The sequence below is a fragment of the Chelonoidis abingdonii genome, chromosome 1 (assembly GCF_003597395.2).
Source record: "Chelonoidis abingdonii isolate Lonesome George chromosome 1, CheloAbing_2.0, whole genome shotgun sequence".
Taxonomy (NCBI): Eukaryota; Metazoa; Chordata; order Testudines; family Testudinidae; genus Chelonoidis; species Chelonoidis abingdonii.
Window position 1 is genome coordinate 127,185,156 of NC_133769.1, and position 20,628 is coordinate 127,205,783.

General features: G+C 42.4%; 1 protein-coding gene across 1 annotated transcript in view; it reads left to right on the top strand.

Annotated features, from left to right (window-relative positions):
* The window catches only part of ST8SIA1 (ST8 alpha-N-acetyl-neuraminide alpha-2,8-sialyltransferase 1), a 187,622-nt gene that overhangs the window by 48,458 nt on the left and 118,536 nt on the right, over positions 1–20,628 (top strand). The window contains exon 2 of the mRNA XM_032798337.2: positions 18,901–19,045. Coding sequence (XP_032654228.1) covers positions 18,901–19,045 — 145 coding nt within the window. The remainder of the gene's footprint in view (positions 1–18,900; positions 19,046–20,628) is intronic.

The following is a 20,628-nucleotide window of genomic DNA, read 5'->3' on the forward strand; positions in this document are numbered from 1 at the left end:
GTCGGCAGCGCGTACTCATCAAGTGTGACGCACACAGTCCACATAGCGCTTTTATTGAGAAGGCCTACACACGATAGTTACAAGAGGTCATCCACCACCAGACATTCCCTATGCGCACCACAAAGCCGGAAGATACTGGCTGAACTAAACGCCAGCTTTCGGGCCGATGACTCGCCCATTCGAGGAAGCTACATTATCACCGTAAAAGAACAAACACAGACTCGCTCTTAAGTCATCCATGCAGAGCTGACGCGAGCGCGCGAGCGCAGGGAGAGAATTGCTTATAGAGAAATGTCTTACAAAGTACTGGTTCATGCTTGAGGCGGAGGGTGTCCGTAGCGTGGGGAGTGGCACCGCAAGTTATGGCTGCTGGTTAATGTGGTCTTGAGGCTATTTTATAGGAGTGCATAAATTGTGCGATTAGTGAATAAGAAGAGGGGTTGGGGGGAGTGCAATACTTGTTAAAATGATTGAAGTAGGATGCTATGTATCTTCCAGTTCCTTAGCAACTTTGCAAAGGCAGGGAGTGAGAAACAGTGTCAGCTCAAAAATTCCACCTGTCCACTGTCTCGCTCCCAATGCCTCTGTCACATCCACGCCCACTCCCCCTAGTTTGAAAAGCACAGTTGGCATGCCGCATGTTGAAAATGGCTGAGGAGATAAAGCATTGCCCCACCTAATTGCGCACCACTTCCCCCAACAGCGGCAATGCAAAAGTGCCTGGCCAATGTTGGCCATTACAAACTGGGCACGCGACTGGGTAGCCTGTCAGTGAGCTCGACACAGCAGCCGCGCTTTCCTAACAGCAGCTGTAGCGAAGGACTAGCTGTAAGCTGCACACCGACAAGCGCCTGATACACAAAAATGTTAAAGGCGCTGTAGCCATATCCCCTCAGTCATGCTCTCTTTGTGCTCAATGGGTCTTGACTACACTGGAGAGTCCAGCGCTGGTGAATTGGGTTTTATCTAAATAAGCGCGCTGAGCAACTCACTCTGTGTAAACAACTTGGAAAAGCCCAGCCACGCGCTGGCAACTCTGTGTCACGCGTGAAGCTGTACACCTGGTCTCGCTTGGGGTGTAACGATTCCAGCGCTGGTGATGCAGCGCTGCTCATCAGGTGTGGAAGGTGCAAAGTGCTGAGTTAATTGGCCTCACCAGCGCGGTAATCTTCGGCCACTTCTTGCTCATTGTTTTTTCACATTACTCGGCAGACGGCCACTGGCTGTCCAAGGTGACCCGCCCTTCGTAAAATGCCCATGGAAGGTCTGTTAAAAAAAATCCTCACTTCTGGTTTGCTCAGCACCCAGGTGCGTTGGACAGCAATTCAATCAATCAAGGATACATAAGAGATCCATGGCCTTCCAACAACCCAAACCGAGCCTCCCATCCTTGTTACCAGAATGGTCAGAGCTGTGCAGACTCACTCTCCATTAGTGTTGCTTGGGGTGAGGAAGCTGTGCAGTCTGACAGCTGGGCCGCAGCTTAACAGCATTGATAGGAAATTTTATGATACTCCCTCTTTAATGGGCGAACCTGAGTATCAAAGTCGCATGCTGGCAAGGGGCCGAATGAACGGGCGGACGCGCTGCAGTGCAGAATGTTAAAGTAAAAAGGAGCTGTGGAGTGCCTTATTGCAAAGCCCGTGACAGAGAAATCCGGTTGCTTCCTCAGGTGCTGCTCTTCCACCACAAGGGGAACCACGCAAACCATGCCACAGCCTCACATTCCCAGACACTACGCTCGAACAGCAACTCATATCACCTGACCCACACCCCACAGAAGGCCCACTCCAGAAATGAACACTACTGACGTAAGTGCGGGCAGGCAACCCACGCAACCCCACTCCACTCTCAACTGTGAGGAGCGCCTCGACTGGGATCTCACCAGGCAAGGAAAGCACAGCAAAAGGCCCATGAAAGTGCCCTGTACACATGGCAATGAGCGCAGACCTACTGGGAAATGTCGCAGACATCTTGCAGACACTGATGGGCCGAGCTACGTGCTGGGGCCCAGGGCCCAAATGGCAGTCACAGCATAAACTGCCTCCAGAACAACCATGATGTTCCACCATGCCGGCGCCCGGACTTGTGATAAATCTTGGCCCAGCAGCCCCATGGCACTCTCGCAGCGCACACTCCAAATTGCCTGCCGCGCACCGGTTGCTTTGGCTGGTTACTGGCGACAATACTTCCAGAGAATGCAACGTGGTTGTTTACAGTGCTCATAAAATGCCACGGGGCGGAGACGGCTCCAGACCCAGCATTTGGGCCGCGCTGAAAAACGCACAAATGATGCTGCTCGAAGGAGGAGGGCAACTGAGCATGCGCTATAGGAGAATAAAGGCGCACAGAAGAGAGTGGCTTTTGCATCAAGGAGGAACACAAACAAGCTGTCACACAGAATGCCCCCTCAAGGATCGGAACTCAAAACCCGGTAGCACCGTTGATAATTCAGAGAGAAGCAAACGAAACAAAACAAATCGGCTATATTCTTGTTTGATCCCACCCATCACGTTACACTTAGGTGGCAGAGACCCGTGCAGTTGACTGCTAGCTGCCATCTATCATTCTTGGCTGCGCCAGAAGAATAGGGCAGTAGGCACCTAGCCAGCGTGCATCTCGGGTGCTGTCCAAGAAGATGGGATCACCGTGCTGAGTCACGTCCATATCTCCCAGGCCGCCCCGGAAGTGACTTTACCTAAAGGTGTTAAAAGAGCACCCCAATGACAAAATGATACGGCTACCATTGCCGTAAGCACCATCTGATCTGGCGCTGGTACAATGCAGTCCAAGTCTGCCAACCACCCAGAACCCACAGTGACAGTCACCGGGCGGGCTCCATGCTGCTGGTAGGTTTGCCACAGTAACTCCAGGAAAAAAACGGCACAAAAATATTCTTTCTCATAGCTTCACGCGGGGGGGGTTTGACATACATGTAACTAATCACCCTCGCGACACGTTGCCGCCATCTAAGCACTGGGACTAACCCCCATGAATCACAATGGCAGGATGACTGGCAGACGGGGATAGTTTACCCCACAGTGCACGCTCTGGAAATTGAAAGCTCAACCTTGGTGCTGTGACAAGTCGCCGACGTAAGCACTTCACAGCATTTTTGTGGGGACAGTAACACAATTGACTGTAAAAAAACTGATTCTGAAAAACTGACTCTATAAAGTTGACCTAATTGCTAGTGAACTAAACCCCTAAACTCCTCTCCTATTTTGCAATCTTTTTATTATATGCATCCCACAGTTCCCCATATCCATCGGTGTAATACTTACAATTAAGGTTGAACAAACAAATTTGTAGCTGACTTGTTTTATGTAATAAAAATCAGTTCCATCAAGAATCTTACAGAGAACAAGACAACTTGAAGGAATGTTAACCTATACCACCAATATAAAAGCATATGGCCAGGTGTAATCTTTTTTTCTGAAATTTAAATAGCACTGCAATAACAACAGAATATTCCATTCATGAAAAACTTGTAAGGTCAATAAGACATCTCTCCGGCATTGAAATTAACCAGAGACTTAAAGGTGTTTCAAACAAAACGTCAAAAGAAATCCCATCGAAGAACCCACATGGTAGGATACTTAGCTGGGATGTGGAGACAAAGAGTCCAAGCCCCTTTCAGAATCAAGCAATAGGAGAAGAGCTTAAAACGATATCTTCTACAGGTTTCAAAAAAGCGATAAGTCAAATAAAAAAAAAGACCATAATATTTTTAATTCATGAGTTAAGCCCATGAAGATATTGGTCGCTCCTTGAATGTTATGAACTGGGAGCAATATAATAGACTTATTGCAATAGAACTAATAATGCTTTTAATCCATATAGACTAGTGGATAGCTGAACATGCGCTGTACTCTGTGCACATGGAAGAGACAGAACTTCCCTGTGTCATGCAGTAATGTAGTCATGTTATACTTCCTCAAATTTAAGGCTCTGGCTGGGCATTCCAAGATATTTCAATTACTCTCCAATCCTCCTCAACAGACACTGTGGCACCCCACACAGAAATGCCAAAATTCTGTTTGACAGAAAGTGCTATTATGTGCCAAAAATTCTGTGGTGTATCGAGAGCTGATTAACAAACAACACTGATAAGCAATATTCTGCATTCAAAGAAGAATACTTAAATAGCCTGGACACCCCCACATCACTGTCAGCAAGACAAACTTCAATTGTGTACTGCTCTTGTGGCATATAGGAACAACCATTGTTAGGAATTAGACGCATGACACATCAAATTAACACAAATAACTTGCAGATTTATAAACAGGGTGTTCGTAGCATATTGCAAACCAAAACAACCAAACACCACAACAAAGCACATTAAGGTCCCAGATACCTAAAACTTGGCCATATAACCCGAAGAAAGACTCCGCACTTGTTTAGAAACAGACAGATCCTACATAAATCTAGGGGCAGATCTTCAGGTCCAAATTGACGATAGCTCACTGAAGCAAAATGAAGCCATGTGAAATACAACCAGCTGGGAATCAGCTCCATACACGCCCGACGACAAACGTTTGGGCACAGATGCTATTTTCCTGTAAGTTAACCCACGAAAACAGTGTAAATCTGGTCCAGGATCACCCCAATCCAAATAATAAGCAAGCCAATTGCTCCGTTGGATTCCCAGGGCAGGGAAAAGTGCCTGCCAATATCTGATTAACCCTCATTCGATTATTAAAAATGTCTGCAACACTTATGTGTCAGAGCCGAAGAAATCAGTTTGAAAAAGCAAGGGCCATTCTCTTCCTAGATTGACAATAAGAATTTCTATTACGTCCAAATTGTGGACATAAATTGAAACAACTTTATAGAAATCAAGAAACTCTGAAATACCTAATCGATGGAAAATAAGGATTGCTATCTAAAGCTTCTTCATGTCAACAGACATTGGCTATACAATAGTCCTTTAATACATGCAAAATAGGAATTAAATCAAGCTCAAAAAGTGCCTTATAAATTACTAGTATTAGGGAAACATTTCTGAAAACCCTTTGCCCATGACCCTCAAGATATAAGCAGGTATTTCTTTATTATGCTGAATATGAATGAGACACCAAGTGCATGAACCACCAGATGTGTATGGTCAGATGACAGAGATGGTTAATAAAAGCACGACAGAACACTTATGAAGATAACAAGCATCGAGTAAGGAACTTTACAAAAGATCCAGTCTCTCACAACACTGGCTCCGATTATCAACATAACTATCTAAATGTACATGCATGATGGTTGTCCTAGCAAAGACAAACGGACAAATTGGTGACAGGTTTCTTTCAAATAAAACCATCAACATTGCAATGCAATTTGTTTCTCCTGTGTAGAGTTCAAACAAACTATAGCCAGATAAAATTGGCATTAAAAAATAAAGACTTCAATATCCGCAAATACTACCATGGCAAAATTAAGACAATAGAGATGGCACCACTTAATTGACTACTCAATGTGAAAAGTACTTGATTTGCATAATCGAGAATCTACATGTATCAATTAGCAATTGATTAAGACCCACATTCCATGTACTAGATCTATGTAGTAAAGTGACCTTCTTAAGGAAACATGTAATTGATAGCAAGAAACATACAATATTTACAACGCACCGCTACATTAATCTAACAAGAGAACTTATAGAAAAGAGACTTACCCACATATGGCCGTTCTCGTAGTCAACTTGAGCTCCCATCATTGAGAAGTGAGTTTTGCGAATCCGGTGTACTTTTGCAGTCAACTGATGGTTTCTTTATGACCTCTGCAGAACAGAAGAAGAGTTGCCTGTAAACAAATATGTGATGTAAAATTAAGACAAACTAGAATACTAACATCACGACAAAGCAGAAGCTCTCTCCTGCCACAACGCCAGCACCTCTTGTTCGATCAGCATGCAAGTCTACTCATGCAAACAAACATGCGCTCCACAATCAACACATAATCAAACAATTAGCAGCGCTCCACAAATGATGAGGGTCAGACTTGTAACCCAATACTGATTTAGCATCCAGCATTTAGAAAAATTCACAATTCAAGGCTTAACTGCTTGCGTGCTAATCTCCAAAGATACCAGCATACTCCCAACAGTTTAAAAATGCCAAATTAATGGTCCGAGTTCCGCAGGGTGGATTACAGAGCAACCCATCTTGCACTCACCCCAGGGCCGGCGCTAGGTATTCTGCCGCCCCAAAAGCAGGCAGCAGGCTGATTACGGCTTGCTGCAGAGCCCCTGGTCCCAACGAATTCGGCGGCTGCATGTGGGAGGGTACTGCCAACGCGGAACCCACCGGACCCTCCGCCAGGCAGGCCGCAAGGCACTGCCTGCCACCCCTGGCGACCAGGAGACGCCCCTGTGCTGCCGCCCCAGGCACCGCACTTGGCGTGCTGGGCCTGAGCACCCCTGCTCACCACCCACACAGAGGTCCCACAGAGCTGCGTCTGAGCTCAGTTCCTGCTCCAGTGCTGCAGCCCTGGCCCTTGACATGGGTCACCAGCTCTTAGGTTTTCCAACAGAGAACTGGCCAATTCAGTGAGACAATTGTGATCCCCAGTTCATAGGCCAAGATGCGCAACACCACAGAGTAAGGGAACCAATGCCATCAGTCAGGACAGAGCCACTCAAACCGGTGATCAAAGGTTTGTTGTCAAAGTAGGCACAGTTCCAGCAACCCAGAAGTATTCCAAAGGTCGAGACCAAGGCAAAGTAACCATTCACATGGCCTCTGCAATCCTTCTAGCAAATACGGCTGACGAAGCAACGTGCCAGTGCGCTTTATCTTGCTTCAATTCACACAAACTTGAAGGAGCCCAGAAGCTTTCTATCACTTCCCAATACTTTTCAAATGAGGCTGGGCTGGCTCACCCCTGTACTTGCCCACCTCTTGTCTTTGCATTTTAATTAGAAGAAATCCATCGATTGCCCTCAGGCCTCTACAGATTGACACACAACATCATCATATGGAATATCTACTAAGAGCATTTAAGAACAATAATATCCATAAAGCTACCATCTTTTCTCGCACTGTAGACTGTCTGTCCTAACTACATCGGTCAACCTTCGTATTAAAGCCATTGCAATCAGCTAAGATACCAAAGAAAAGATCTTGGTCTATTCCAATAGGATATTTAAATTCCACCAGTTCCATTAATGGAAAAAGAAAGGGAACGACTATTCATGTAACTTCATAACTAGAGATCTATAGCGTCGTATGAGCACTACCGAAACATGAGACATTTCTAACCCATGAGAACTTACAGTGAAAAGAGAAGGGGACTATGATCAAAATGCCCAATCGCTTTCACCGATATAGTATTTGTTATAGTAAAGTATAAACTTTACTGTTTAAGCATGTGATGAACCACAAATAGCAGTAACAGCTGCCCCTGTGAAAAATGGGATTATCCATTTGCATGTAATGAAAAACATGCTAATTGATTTCATCAGTAAACCATGGTCACTATCAATCCAACGACAAGCGCTGCAAATGTGGCCACACTGCAGCGCTGGTAGGTGTCAGTGTGGCCACACTGCAGTGCTTTTCCTACACAGCTGTACGACCACAGCTGTAACTCCCAGCGCTGCACATTTCCAAGTGTAGCCATGGCCTCAGAGATAACAACTCACAGAGCACAAAACAAAAACCTTCCTCCCCAGATTTGAAAATATCTTCTCCCCTTATTGATCCTTTTGGTCAGGTGCCAACCAGGTTATTTGAGCTTCTTAACCCTTCACAGGTAAAGGAGAGATTTTATGCTACCCTTAGCTGTATGTTCATGACAACTGCTGTGAAGTTTGAAAGTCGTGGAGTATGGCTTGGCTGTAGCAATGTTCACACGTGGCAAGCTTGTGCACTGCAGATTCACACCTGGTTTTGCAGTACAGTGATTCAAGGTATAGACAAGTTTCTAAGTCTGTGCCATAGATAAAACAATTGGGAGTTATCTGAAGGGCCAGAAGCCAAGAATTATAACTATTTCATCTTGAGGAGAGGCCCCTCTAGATCAGAGATGAGGTGTATGGGTGGGGTTTTGTTGGCAAACTCATATTAATGCTGCCAATGCTGTATATTTTCTGTGTATGAATGGAAGACTTCAGCCTGCAGAAATTTGGAGCACTAAATTGGCTTTTTAAAAGACTTTGTGATACATTGAACATTTCTGAAAAAGAAACATTGTTGTTCTATCATATATAGTATTTCCAAAATCTTAAGAAGCTAATCAAAGTAAGCTAAGTCAGTCCCAGAATAGTGCAGCATAGAAAATCTCTTCAGTCTAACAGAGAGAGGCAAAATGCCATCTCATGGCTAGAAGATGAAGCTAGAGATACTCTAGCTCAAACAGGAATTAATTCAGGGAAACCCTATGGCCATGTTATGCAGCTTCTCAGAGAAGGTGATCAAAATGATTCCTTCTGGCTTCATAGGCTATGGACCTAGTAGGAGCGGTGATTGTGTGCTATATTGTTGGAACACCTCCAACCTGGGTGGCTGCCAGAGTGGGGTTAATTTTCAGGTTAGTCCTTTTTGCTAAAGAATTTGGGTGGTAGTGTTTACTTCTTATTGGAGAAAGAAGGGCTTTCATGTTGGGGACCAAGGATACAAAACCTAGAAGAGGTGTCTGAAACCCTTGTAATTCTCAACTCAGATCAGTCCCAAATCCATAAACCATTGAATTGGGTTGACTTTTGGCTCTTGAATACTAAAAATAAGGCTGTTGGGCACCATATTGTCTTTCACCATAAATTCATGTCGTATTGACTGATTCTAGCAGTGCTGTGGCCTTACAGAAACACATTAGAGCACTCAAAGTCAGGAGAGTTAGGCCACGTCTAGACTACGCGCCGTATCGGCGCGTTACAATCGATTGCTTGGGGATCGATATATCGCATCTGATCTAGACGGGATATATCGATCCCTGAGCGTGCTTAGATCGATTCCGGAACTCCACCAAGACGAACGGATTTCCGGATTCGACATGGCGAGCCGCGGACATCGATCCCGCGCGGTGAAGACGGGTGAGTAAATCGATTTTAGATATTCGATTTCAGCTACGCTATTCTCGTAGCTGAAATTGCGTATCTAAAATCGATTTTATCTCGTCGTGTAGACCTGGCCTAAGATACTTTGTTTAATTGTACCTATGCCATTATTGGTTTAGACTCTTGCTGGGGTCCTTTTGAGTGAGTCCTGTTGGCACCAGGGGGCTACCACCCCTGAACAGATCTTTAATGGCTCCCAGGAGAGCAGATTACTGTCATACCAGTGAAAAAGGTCCACAGTAATTAACTTGCATACAATGCAGTTTATTCGAGAAAGAATTACACAAGTGGTCAAGGGTTACATTAAGCACACATTAAAGAACTATACAGTAAGAGCTATATATTCCTCTTAGCGAGCCTCTCTTTCACAAACACACAAACAGGCCCTGTGCTAGCCTCATACAGTTCCTGCTTGGCAAACAGAGAAGGTGATTACCAAATTCTATGGATGACTTCTTCTCTCCAGGTCTGGTCTCCTCAGCCCTCTGGTCTGTCTTGGATTCCCTTGAGCAAATTGTAATATCACATTAATCATACTCACAATTTGTACGCTATTAGATCGTGTGTTTCCTTTTCTGGTTTTTATAAAACTTAAAGCATTATTTTATAATTTTTAGTAGCATAATCTAACAGCTCAGTCTTACAAGTTTTCCATAAAGCTGTTTTTTCTTATATCGCTTACACATTTGGTATTCAAAACAGAAACATACAAGGAATAATGCTGCAGTTTCAGAAATTTAAAATAACTGCCTATTTAACTCCATTTTATGCTGTAACTTGACATATATCATTGTACCAAGCACATATTTGAGATCTTATTTTTCCTACAGCTTTTAAAACAATTTTATATTTTCAAGCAAGCATACCTTTTATAGATATTATCAGTCTAGTTGACCATTCTATTTGGTCTAGTGTGCCTTGATTAATTTGTATTTTCATATCCCAATTTGTATAATTTCTCTTTGGGTATTTACCATAATCCTTTTCCTTCTGGTACTATTCCATAGTACCCTGTTTTATTTTCCAGGTGTTGGCATATATTACTGGTACATTTTTTGTTGTAAGTGAATCTATGTGAGTTTTGTCTGTTTTGCATAAATACTGTGTGGTTTCTTAGTTTTCTGGTTGCACCAATGCATAGGTGGTAGGAACAAGGGCATGTGACTTGCTAAGACCCTTGAGGGCAGGTAAGGCTACTCAAGTTGCCTGTACGTAAGCTATAGAAGGTGTCCCTCATAACCTAAAACCTACAAGGGGGGATATGACCAGGTGCCACTTTGCCTGGGAAGTGAGCCAAAGACCAGGAGGAGGGGCAATGGGCGTGCTGGAGGTCCAGTTGCTAGGAGCTGAGCAGTCTGTGATTGGGAGAGAGGCAGGGAGTCCAAGATGGATTTGGCTAAAAGTTACTGATTTCCGTGCCAACAAGTCCGTTCCACACTGTGTACCTGTTAATTTACTATGTTGGCGGATAGTTACAGGGCCCTTTGCCTTCCCCAGGAGCCATGTCCAGGTGGACTCACTGCAGGGATGCTAAATTGCCTGAGGTGAGACATAGGAAGGCCAAGACCACTTAGGCTTTTTTTGCTCCAGCAGCAGTGTGAGGGGAGGCATGTCTCACCAGGTTTTGACTGGCTTTTTAAAGATCAGTTTTAGAGCATTAGCCTGGTGACTCTGTGACAGATTATTGATTATTCACTCCTCATGGACTAAGACTACAGGAATCTAAATTTAGATTCCTGGCGTGTGTGTGTGTGTGTGTGTATACACTATGATTACAATTTTGAATTAACCAATTTATATGTTTAGGAACATTGTGACGTTTTTGTGTTGATTAGGTTACATTAACCTATGTTTATCCTTCCATATATTACATATTGTCACCATATGAAGTATGGCATCTTAAAGCACATTTATGTTAGGGTACTTTTGTTTGGACACTTTAAATACAGATTTATTACCATACCCCTGTAAAAATGTGTTCTATGTGCACCAATTACATCTTTATTGACACATTTTTATATTCTCAGTGATGTTATACAATTTTACAGTTGATTCTATATTTATGACTGGAATTTTAGTTTTATTTTTAAACCCAAGCCCCTTCAATTGTGTATTCTTGGGGTGCTTTTATACGATGATGGTGGCATGTCTGAGGGGTTTTTTTTGTGCAAAGCCATATCTGAAAAAAAGCACAGAAAAAAAGGCAACAAAAATTATCAGGGTTCTGGAACAATTTTGTCTAAGAAAAGATTAACAAGAATAGGACTTGCTAACTTGGAAAAGAGATAACTAAAGGGGGAATACAATAGAGGTCTATGAAATCCTGACTGTTGTTGAGAAAGTAAATAAGAAAGTGTAATTTACTTGTTTTTTTATATAACAAAAGAACTAGGGGTTACCAATTAACATTGCTAAGCAGCAGGTTTAAAATAAACAAAAGGAAATAAACACAGGAAAATTAACCTGTGGAACTTCTTGTCAGAAAATATTGTCAAGGCCAAGACTATGCAAGGTGTTTTTTTGTTGTAAAAGAAAGAGAGAAACTCATAAAGGCTATTAGCCAAGATGGGCAGGGATAGTGTCCCTGGCCTTTGTTGCTGGGAATGGGCTGCAGTGATTACTTGATCATTGCCTGTTCTGTTGATTTTCTCTGAAACACTTGGCATTGGTCATTGTTAAAAGACAGGACGCTGGGCTAGATGGACCTTTAGTTTGACCCAGCATGTTTTTATGCTTACGGCCCTAAGAAGGGTGCTCATTGTATTGAAATTTGAGTAATTTAACAATCTTCTGGCTGAGTCTTCAGCTGAAATCCTGTAGCACAGACAGGTCTAGTAATCACATTGCTAACAAGCCATAGCAAATTTCAAAGCATATTTCTTGCCTCCATAAACTTATAAATTAACCTGCAAAAACATAAGCAACCAAAACAAAAACAAAACACACAAGGCCTCTGACTGGACCTTATAGGCCAGTACATACTGTGCATTCATTTCTGAAAACTGTTATATTTTAATCCCTTGGCAAGTATAATTGGATTTGATCAGAATGTTTTACACGTCTCTGTCTGGAGTGGTTACTAAAACTGCCACAGGACTGACCATATACTTATCTGTTAACTGGAAAGCGTTTCCTTTATATAGGGATTATTTTACCTTTGTTTACCAATTTTAAGCATTACTGTGTTTTCTGTTTTTCATCGATATTTTAATTATTCCTTTGGCTCTTCCTTTTGTTTGTGTTGATTTCTCTGTCCACATGTTTTCCATTGTTTGCACCAAGTTTGCTATCCAGATCTTCCTCTGTACCTGCTCAGGCATATAGAATCATAGAATCATAGAATATCAGGGTTGGAAGGGACCTCAGGAGGTCATCTAGTCCAACCCCCTGCTCAAAGCAGGACCAATCCCCAACTAAATCATCCCAGACAGGACTCTGTCAAGCTGAGCCTTAAAAACCTCTAAGGAAGGAGATTTCACCACCTCCCTAGGTAACCCATTCCAGTGCTTTACCACCCTCCTAGTGAAAAAGTTTTTCCTAATATCAGGTAACCTCCCCACTGCAACTTGAGACCATTATTCCTTGTTCTGTCATCAGGTACCACTGAGAACAGTCTAGATCCATCCTCTTGGAACCCCCTTTCAGGTAGTTGCAAGCAGCTATGAAATCCCCATCATTCTTTCTTCTGAAGACTAAACAATCCAGTTCCTCAGCCTCTCCTCAGAAGTCATGTGCTCCAGCCCCTAATCATTTTTGTTGCCCTGCGCTGGACCTTTCCAATTTTTCCACATCCTTCTTGTAGTGTGGGGCCCAAAACTGGACACAGTACTCCAGATGAGGCCTCACCAATGTTGAATAGAGGGAATGATCACATCCCTCGATCTGCTGCAATGCCCTACTTATACACCCAAAATGCCATTAGCCTTCTAGCAACAAGGGCACACTGTTGACTCATATTCAGCTTCTTGTCCACTGAAACTCCTAGGTCCTTTTCTGCAGAACTGCTGCCTAGCCATTCAGTCCCTAGTCTGTAACAGTGAATGGGATTCTTCTGTCCTAAGTGCAGAACTCTGCACTTGTCCTTGTTGAACCTCATCAGGTTTCTTTTGGCCCAGTCCTCTAATTTGTTTCTTTGGTGTTAACAGGAACTCAGGAGTTCTTGTAATTTAGCCTGTTATTAATTCAAAGAGGTTAATAACATAACAAGGAAACAATTAACAAATAAATTCAGTACAGAGAACCATTTAGTCCTGGCCATTGCTCTGGCCATTACAGTTGGAAGGTTGGCTACAACAAGGGTAGATTTGCAATTATATTTTTATAATATAATCCTGGCATGTCATCTGCCATCTGGTTTCTGTACAAGCCAGACTGCAGCACTGCAGGGGCTTTGGCATTTTACTACTACCCCTTGTGCTTTTAGATCCTGCAACAGGGTTTTTTAAATGTGGGGAACAACTTCTGCTGGATAGGAACACTAAGGAGCTGCTTTACACATTTTTTTTCACTATCTTTACCACTGCCTTTTCTTTCTAGCCCAAATCATGAGACATTTCCCTTATTCACTTATTGTCTGGCAGTGCCACAGCTGCCATAGCTTTCCAGGCTCACTTTTTTAATCCTTCTAAAACACTTGGTTATTTACAGTCTCTTTCTTCACAACCAGCCTTTCTGCAAATTAATCATTCACTTTTCCAGTCGTACTGTATCTACTTTTAATATTGCTTTTTCAGTGATGCTGTTACAGACCACTGTATTTATTTAAAATGTAGTTTGATCTACTGCCCATTGCAGGTGTTTTAATACTTAAAGTTGCCTTTGCTCCTATATTAATTAATGTAAGGAACCATGATATGTTTCCTTCTGTCCCCTCTTCCACATAAGATTTACCAATTATATGGGGCTGTAATTTGTCTACTAACATTTACCTTTGCGGACAGGGGTTGCTAAGGGCGAGGCACTGTTACTGAAACGTGGAGCCATCCTGAAAGAGAGCTGCCAATTTCATCTGAGCCAATTCCGGGGATAACAAGCCATAAGAACTCACCTGCAGATCATCTGTACCTGTTCCCACAGCCTTAACTCCTGGCTGCAGCATTGACTGTGACCTAGTCCTTGCCATCAAATCACTTAAAGCAGTTAGCAAAGTCTTCAGAGGTTGCCCATCCAAACGGGCCATATCTGCCCCTCTTTCCTGAAGTTGAGCCCATCTGTGCTCGCAATGATCCCCCACTAAACACTCCATGTCTCCTACCATACCATCCTCAACCTTGTCCTATTTCATTGCAACTACCATCTCCCGTGTCAGTGTGATTGGAACCATTATAGTCTGCTTGATTGCTGTCAAAAGTCTCACTAATCACTTTCTGAGAAGAACTACCAGCCCCACTTACTACTCTTTCTGCCTTCTGAGCTACTTTAATCAGTTCAACCTGTTCTAAATCCATCCCGGATCCTATGAACACCTTAATAGGTTTCCTTAAACCATCATAGATCAAATCTGTCAGCTGTTTTGCCTTGATTTCAGCCAGAGAGCATACCAACACCAGCCTAGTACAAGAAGCCATAACAGATTCTCCTTCCTTCTGATGTATCAACAAAGTTGTCCTCCTCAGTTCAGAGGGGGTCAGAAAGTATTGGGCTACCTTCTGGATAACACCATCTCAGTCACCTTTGTTTAACTCTGCCTCAATTCCTGCCAACAAAGCCATTTCTTCCGTAGGGCCAGCACAAGTTATTATCAGTTCTCTTAAATCTTCAAGATCTAAATGTTTTCTAACCATGTATTCCAACAGCCAAGACAAACATGTTCTCTTAGTCAAAGAGTCCATTTGTTTAGCCAGTGCCTGTTTTTAGTTTCAGTCAGAGGACAATTTACTTCTTCTCGTATTTGCCTTGAACGCTGAGGCATATGCTATCACTAGCAGCTGGGCTGCTGGGGGGCCTGGCAGGAGCTACTCTTTCTCTTCCACCTGTATATTTATTCTTTCCGGACATGTATGGATTAAAGCTGTTATCTGTTGAGCCTTGGTTACATTTTGTGCTACAGCAGTTTGCAAGTCGCGTTTCAGGCTTTCGTTCTGCAATTTTAGTTTATCTAGTTCCTGTTCCAAACTTTCTTGCACAACATCTCACTCCTTTACAAGCTTGTCTATAGAACAATACATGGCACAGATGACACGTGCTTCTGTTTGGGCTTTCTCGGGAGTGTAACCCTTTCAGTACCTCAACAGCAAGTTGTCCAAAACTTTCTCATGCAGTGTGGGGACAGCATCAGCCAGACATGGATCAGCCCCCAAGCTTTTAAACACCTGTCTTAACAAATATCAGAGGGGTAGCCGTGTTAGTCTGGATCTGTAAAGGCAGCAGAGAATCCTGTGGCACCTTATAGACTAACAGACGTTTTGGAGCGTGAGCTTTCGTGGGTGAATACTGCGTCTGACGAAGTGGGTATTCACCCACGAAAGCTCACGCTCCAAAACGTCTGTTAGTCTATAAGGTGCCACAGGATTCCTTGTCTTAACAAACACTCATCAACCACACACAAAGGATTCGGGGTGTCCCTCTTGTCTTCCAGTTTGATGATACTTCCCTGTCTGCATTTGCGAAACATCATCGACCCTTGGAACGACCAATACAACCCTGTTCACTGGTATATTTCCCTTTCTGTGTACTGTAACTAAATCTGGTCCTCTGAGCTAAGATTAATATAAGTCAGAACTGATTCAGAACAATATTTAAATTAGTTGGTTAACACCAGTGATTCAGGATACCAAGCTCCTCAAAGGCCACCAGTTCAGAAAACAGTTTGATTCAGTTTAAAGACCTTTTTTTCTTGGACACAACAGTAATCATCCTCTGCTACCAAACGTTGGCACCAGGAAGCTACTACCCCGAATGGATCTTTAATGGCTCCCAGTGGAGCAGATTACTGTCATATCAGTGGAAAAGGTCCACAGTAATTAACTTGCATACACTATAGTTTATTTGAGAAGGAATTACACAAATGGTAAAGGGTGACATTAAGCACATAAATCCTATGTTAGACGTTAAAGAACGATACCATAAAAGCTATACATTCCTCTTAGTGACCCTCTCTTTCACAAAAGTACACAAACGGGCCCTGTGCTAGCCTCACACAGTTCCTGCTTGGCAAACAGAGAAGGTGGTTACCAAATTCTATGGATGACTTCTTCTCTCCAGGTCTGGTCTCCTCAGCCCTCTGGTCTGTCTCAGATTCCCTCGAGGCAAGGCCTTGGTTGCCTGGAAACCCCTCTGATCACAGTCCTACTTGAGCCCATGGAGCAGAATTTTGGCTCCTCTGTCTAGCAGCGTTTTCAAGCATCAATTAAGGAATTCCCCCAATAGTAATATAATTTGCTTGATTTTTATACTCGTGACTCCTTTGAGGAGAAAATGTCTTAAAAGCATGCCCAGTGGACATGTGGCTATGATTTTTACCAAATTAATACTTTAGGAGGAGACTGCAGAGTGGTGCCAACTGAACATTACCCCACATTCACTTTCTTATCAATTATTCTCTTCAGCCCCCTGCATGATGGGTCAGCCCATGCTCCACTCAGGATGTTCACATATGTTGTTTGCTTTCAAGTGGACATATTTGCTGACTCAAAGACCAGTACTGATGACACACACAGCATGGAGCCAGTCAGTCTCACCTCTGCCATCTGTCTGATGCTACGAGAAGGATTCTGCTCCCAGAATCCTCTTTTGCACTGCAGTCATGTCAAGCCACGTTCTCACCATTCATTCAGTATGGCCACATCAATCCAGCACCATCCCAACAGTCCCCCATTCAATATTCAGTTACCAAAGATAGTCAGAAAGCCTACCAGTATGTCTGCACTTCCATGTTTGTGTAATGATTAGATGGACGTGATTAGGTGGTGCAGTTCAAGTAGAGCTTAATAATCCTTTCCTGTTGAAGCCCAAAAGCCCACCCATACTTTGGCCTCAGTTGTGGCCACAGATCATCTTAATGCATGAAAGGGATTTATGGTTTTGACTTATAACCTTGGAAAATATTCTAATTTTACATTTATTTTTTTCTGAGTTTTAGATTCATTTCAACTTTCTGAGTTTTGCTTTGGGTTCAAGCCAGTATAAACCAAAACAGAAACAAAAGGTTCAGAAAACTCACTGTAAACCAAAACTTCAGGCTCTAGACTCTGTGGAAGAGGATTTTTTCCCCTGTCAGATGCAGGATTTTCATATAAGCTGTTGCCAGTAGGGTTTCATTTTACACATAAGGTTGCTTGTAACTTTTGTTTCTCTAAAAACATTTTGTTACAACACAATGCTTAGTTATAGTCAAGACACGGTGTTGGCAGAGGGATGGGTAATTTCTTGTGTACCGAACAAGATAATAAGAACGGAAGGCTTTAATAACATATGCAACATAGCTAGCATTTTTCTGGTCTTCCAGTTCTAACAAGATACACAACAACAGCAGTTCTTTTGGGAAGATGAATCCTACAGAAACTACTTTATATACATGACTGTATTCAAATGGTGAGGAAAAATGTCTATGAAGGCCAGCTCCTCAGCTGGTATAAATCAGTGTAGCTCTATTGAAGGCAATGGAACTACATCAGTTTACACTAGGTGAAGATCTGGCCAATGGGTAGAAAACATTTCATAGCTGGTTTTCACTGATGAATATATCTATTCTAATTGCAGTTGGCACTCAGGCCAGATTTCCACTGAAGATGAGAATGGCAGGCTCTGGCCTATTATTTTTTGTAATATAGCAGCTCTTAAAGGTCTCAACTGAGATTGAGTCTCGTTGTGCTAGTTCCTCTAAGAGAAAGTCTCTACCCCGAAGACTTTACAATCTAATTAGAACAGAAATTAGAGCTCTCTGCCTGTCTGCTTCAATGCAGAGAAGCCCACGCCAGCAGATCCTGCTCTGATGTGCAATTTTGTGACATCGGTTCTGCTCAAAGTGCCCAACAACAGTATTGCAAACTGTGGCACCAATACTGGACAGCCTGCCTCATGGGAGTAATCCTCCAATCCTATCAGTAAGGATTACTCTTTATGGCACTTTCAGAATTGGGCCCATATACCGTACATAGGAAACCTTATCCTTTCATAAAAACCCAGCTGCCTCTTGGGTGGAACACAACATTTGTTTAATAGTGCACAATGATACAACAATTTATAGGAGAGGAAAGGAGAATGCCCGATCCCATTAAAACTACATGGCATATATAATATAGCAGAATGCAATTATCCAAGTTGGACTTCAATCAGGTTGTAGGAGCTGTGAAAGTAGCACAAGGATTTATACTAACTAGAAATAAACCTGAACTGATAAATTAGGAGTTGGGTCTCAACTTCCCCAAAGTTTGGGAGTATTCATTTGTGAGGTTTTTATAGGCCTGGTAATAAAGGTTAAATACAATGTTTTATTGTTTATGTAATTAAATTATAGTTTTAAAAACTGCTTCTTTAATTTCCATGCATGTGACTCTTAAAAGGGTACTAGAGACCTGTGGTTTTTATGTTTACTAATTAGAACTAGTTGAAAATGGGCATATTTTTTCCTAAAAACTGTTCCCTTTTTTATTAAAAAAAATAAAAATTAAAACGATGGACTAGATGATCTTCTGAGGTCCCTTCCAACCCTGATATTCTATGAAATTTATCAAACCAATATTCAGAATAGAAATCTGCTGTTGTTTGGCTCTTTATTACTATGTAGAAGCTTGACTTGACAGTATCTACATAGTCTCAGCTGAGTGGAGATTCAAGTAAGATGGGAAGCATCACTATGAGATTTCCATAACTGAGCCCTAATTAATACATTTCTTCCTTTCTCTCTTTATTAGGAAACAGCTGAAAGATTGTTGTGACCCTGGTCAGCTCTTTGCTATGACAAAACAGAACTCTCCGCTGGGAAAGAACCTCTGGTTTGATGGGGAATTTTTACATTCTGTCACTATTGACAATGCAACTTACTCCCTTTTCCCACAGGTCAGTAACTGTCGTGTTCTTTTCATTTTAGCCCTCTATTTCTTCTCCAGACAATAAAACTGTATATGTTAAATCAGGCTGGCTGAAAGGCTAGTTGTAAGGAGTAATCTGTAGCTTCACTTCTTCATGATAAATGTTTTCTTGTAATCCTTTATTTAGCCAGAGGCATTGCAAATCTCTGTTTCCCGCCCCCATCCCCCAAATGTATATACAGCAGGAAGATTATCCATAGTTTCAAGTATCAGGGGGTATCTATAGTTTGAATTCCTCCCGTGACCACTTCTCAGTATTGCCCACCCCAAAAGTTTACAAATCATGAGTCAGGACCCAAATGATCATGAGATTAACATAAAAAATATGATATTTTAAAAAATAAATGTTTCAGAACCTTTTATTTTCCTATTGGGTTTTGAGCCTTCAGGGAGCATTCAGGTTATATTTTCAACCTTTTCTATTTAATCACGAGGGCTAGGAACATACATTAAATAAATAAAGGCTGAAATTCTCACATTTCCAGAAGCTGGAGCTTTAAATGAAACCTCAAATATGACAAGACTAGTGATAAAATCACAGGGGTTGGCAATACTACAAAATATACAGTGAAGAATTGTAAAGTTCTTCTTGCTTATACAGCACGCAGAGATTTGCCAATACTTTTGGCTCAAGACTTTTGTTCCCCCCATCCTCCAAAAGGAACGCTTCTGGCCTATAATATTTAGACCCAGATTCACAGCTAGTGTTAACAGGAGCAGTTCCGTTAAAGTCATTGGAATTTCGCCTATTTACATTATTGATGAGTTTAGTCCATAGCATTTAAATTAAAAGACCCAAAAATATATATGATGGGCTAGATTCTGCTCTGAGTTACATGGGTCTAAATCTGGAGTAACACCTCAATTCTTCCAAATTCTGAACTTGATGTTACTTTAGATTGTCATCAGTTTGACTGAGGGCTGGTCTACACTACAGGGGAAAATCGATCTTAGATACGCAACTTCAGCTACGTGAATAACGTAGCTGAAGTCGAAGTATCTAAGATCGAATTACTACCATCCTCACGGCGTGGGGGATCAATGTCCGCGGCTCCCTCTGTCGATTCCGCAACTCCGTTGGGGTTGGTGGAGTTCCGGAATCGATATAAGCGCGTTCGGGGATCGATATATCGCGTCTAGATGAGACGCGATATATCGATCCCCAAGCAATCGATTGCTACCCGCCGATACGGCGGGTAGTGAAGACGTAGCTAGAGTATAGCAGATGGTCCACGATGTAGTTATAAAAAAAGTTATTTTGGCTACTTATTTTCAAGGGCTTAATCCTGGATTCCCTAAGAAAGCAAAATTGTCATTCAGGTCCTATGGACTGCAAGATTGGGCCATAAACAACTAGCCTACTGTCACCAGATGCTATTATTAAGGACAATTGGAGCACAGTTTCCAGATAGTGGAGCAGGTGGGCACACACAACCCAACAGTAAATAAATGAGCCATAAAAAACAGGCACTTGGATTTCCAAATTGGGTATTTGTGCACCTACCTAATGCTTATAAGCACAAACATGGGGTTTGCAAGTATAATAGGTTT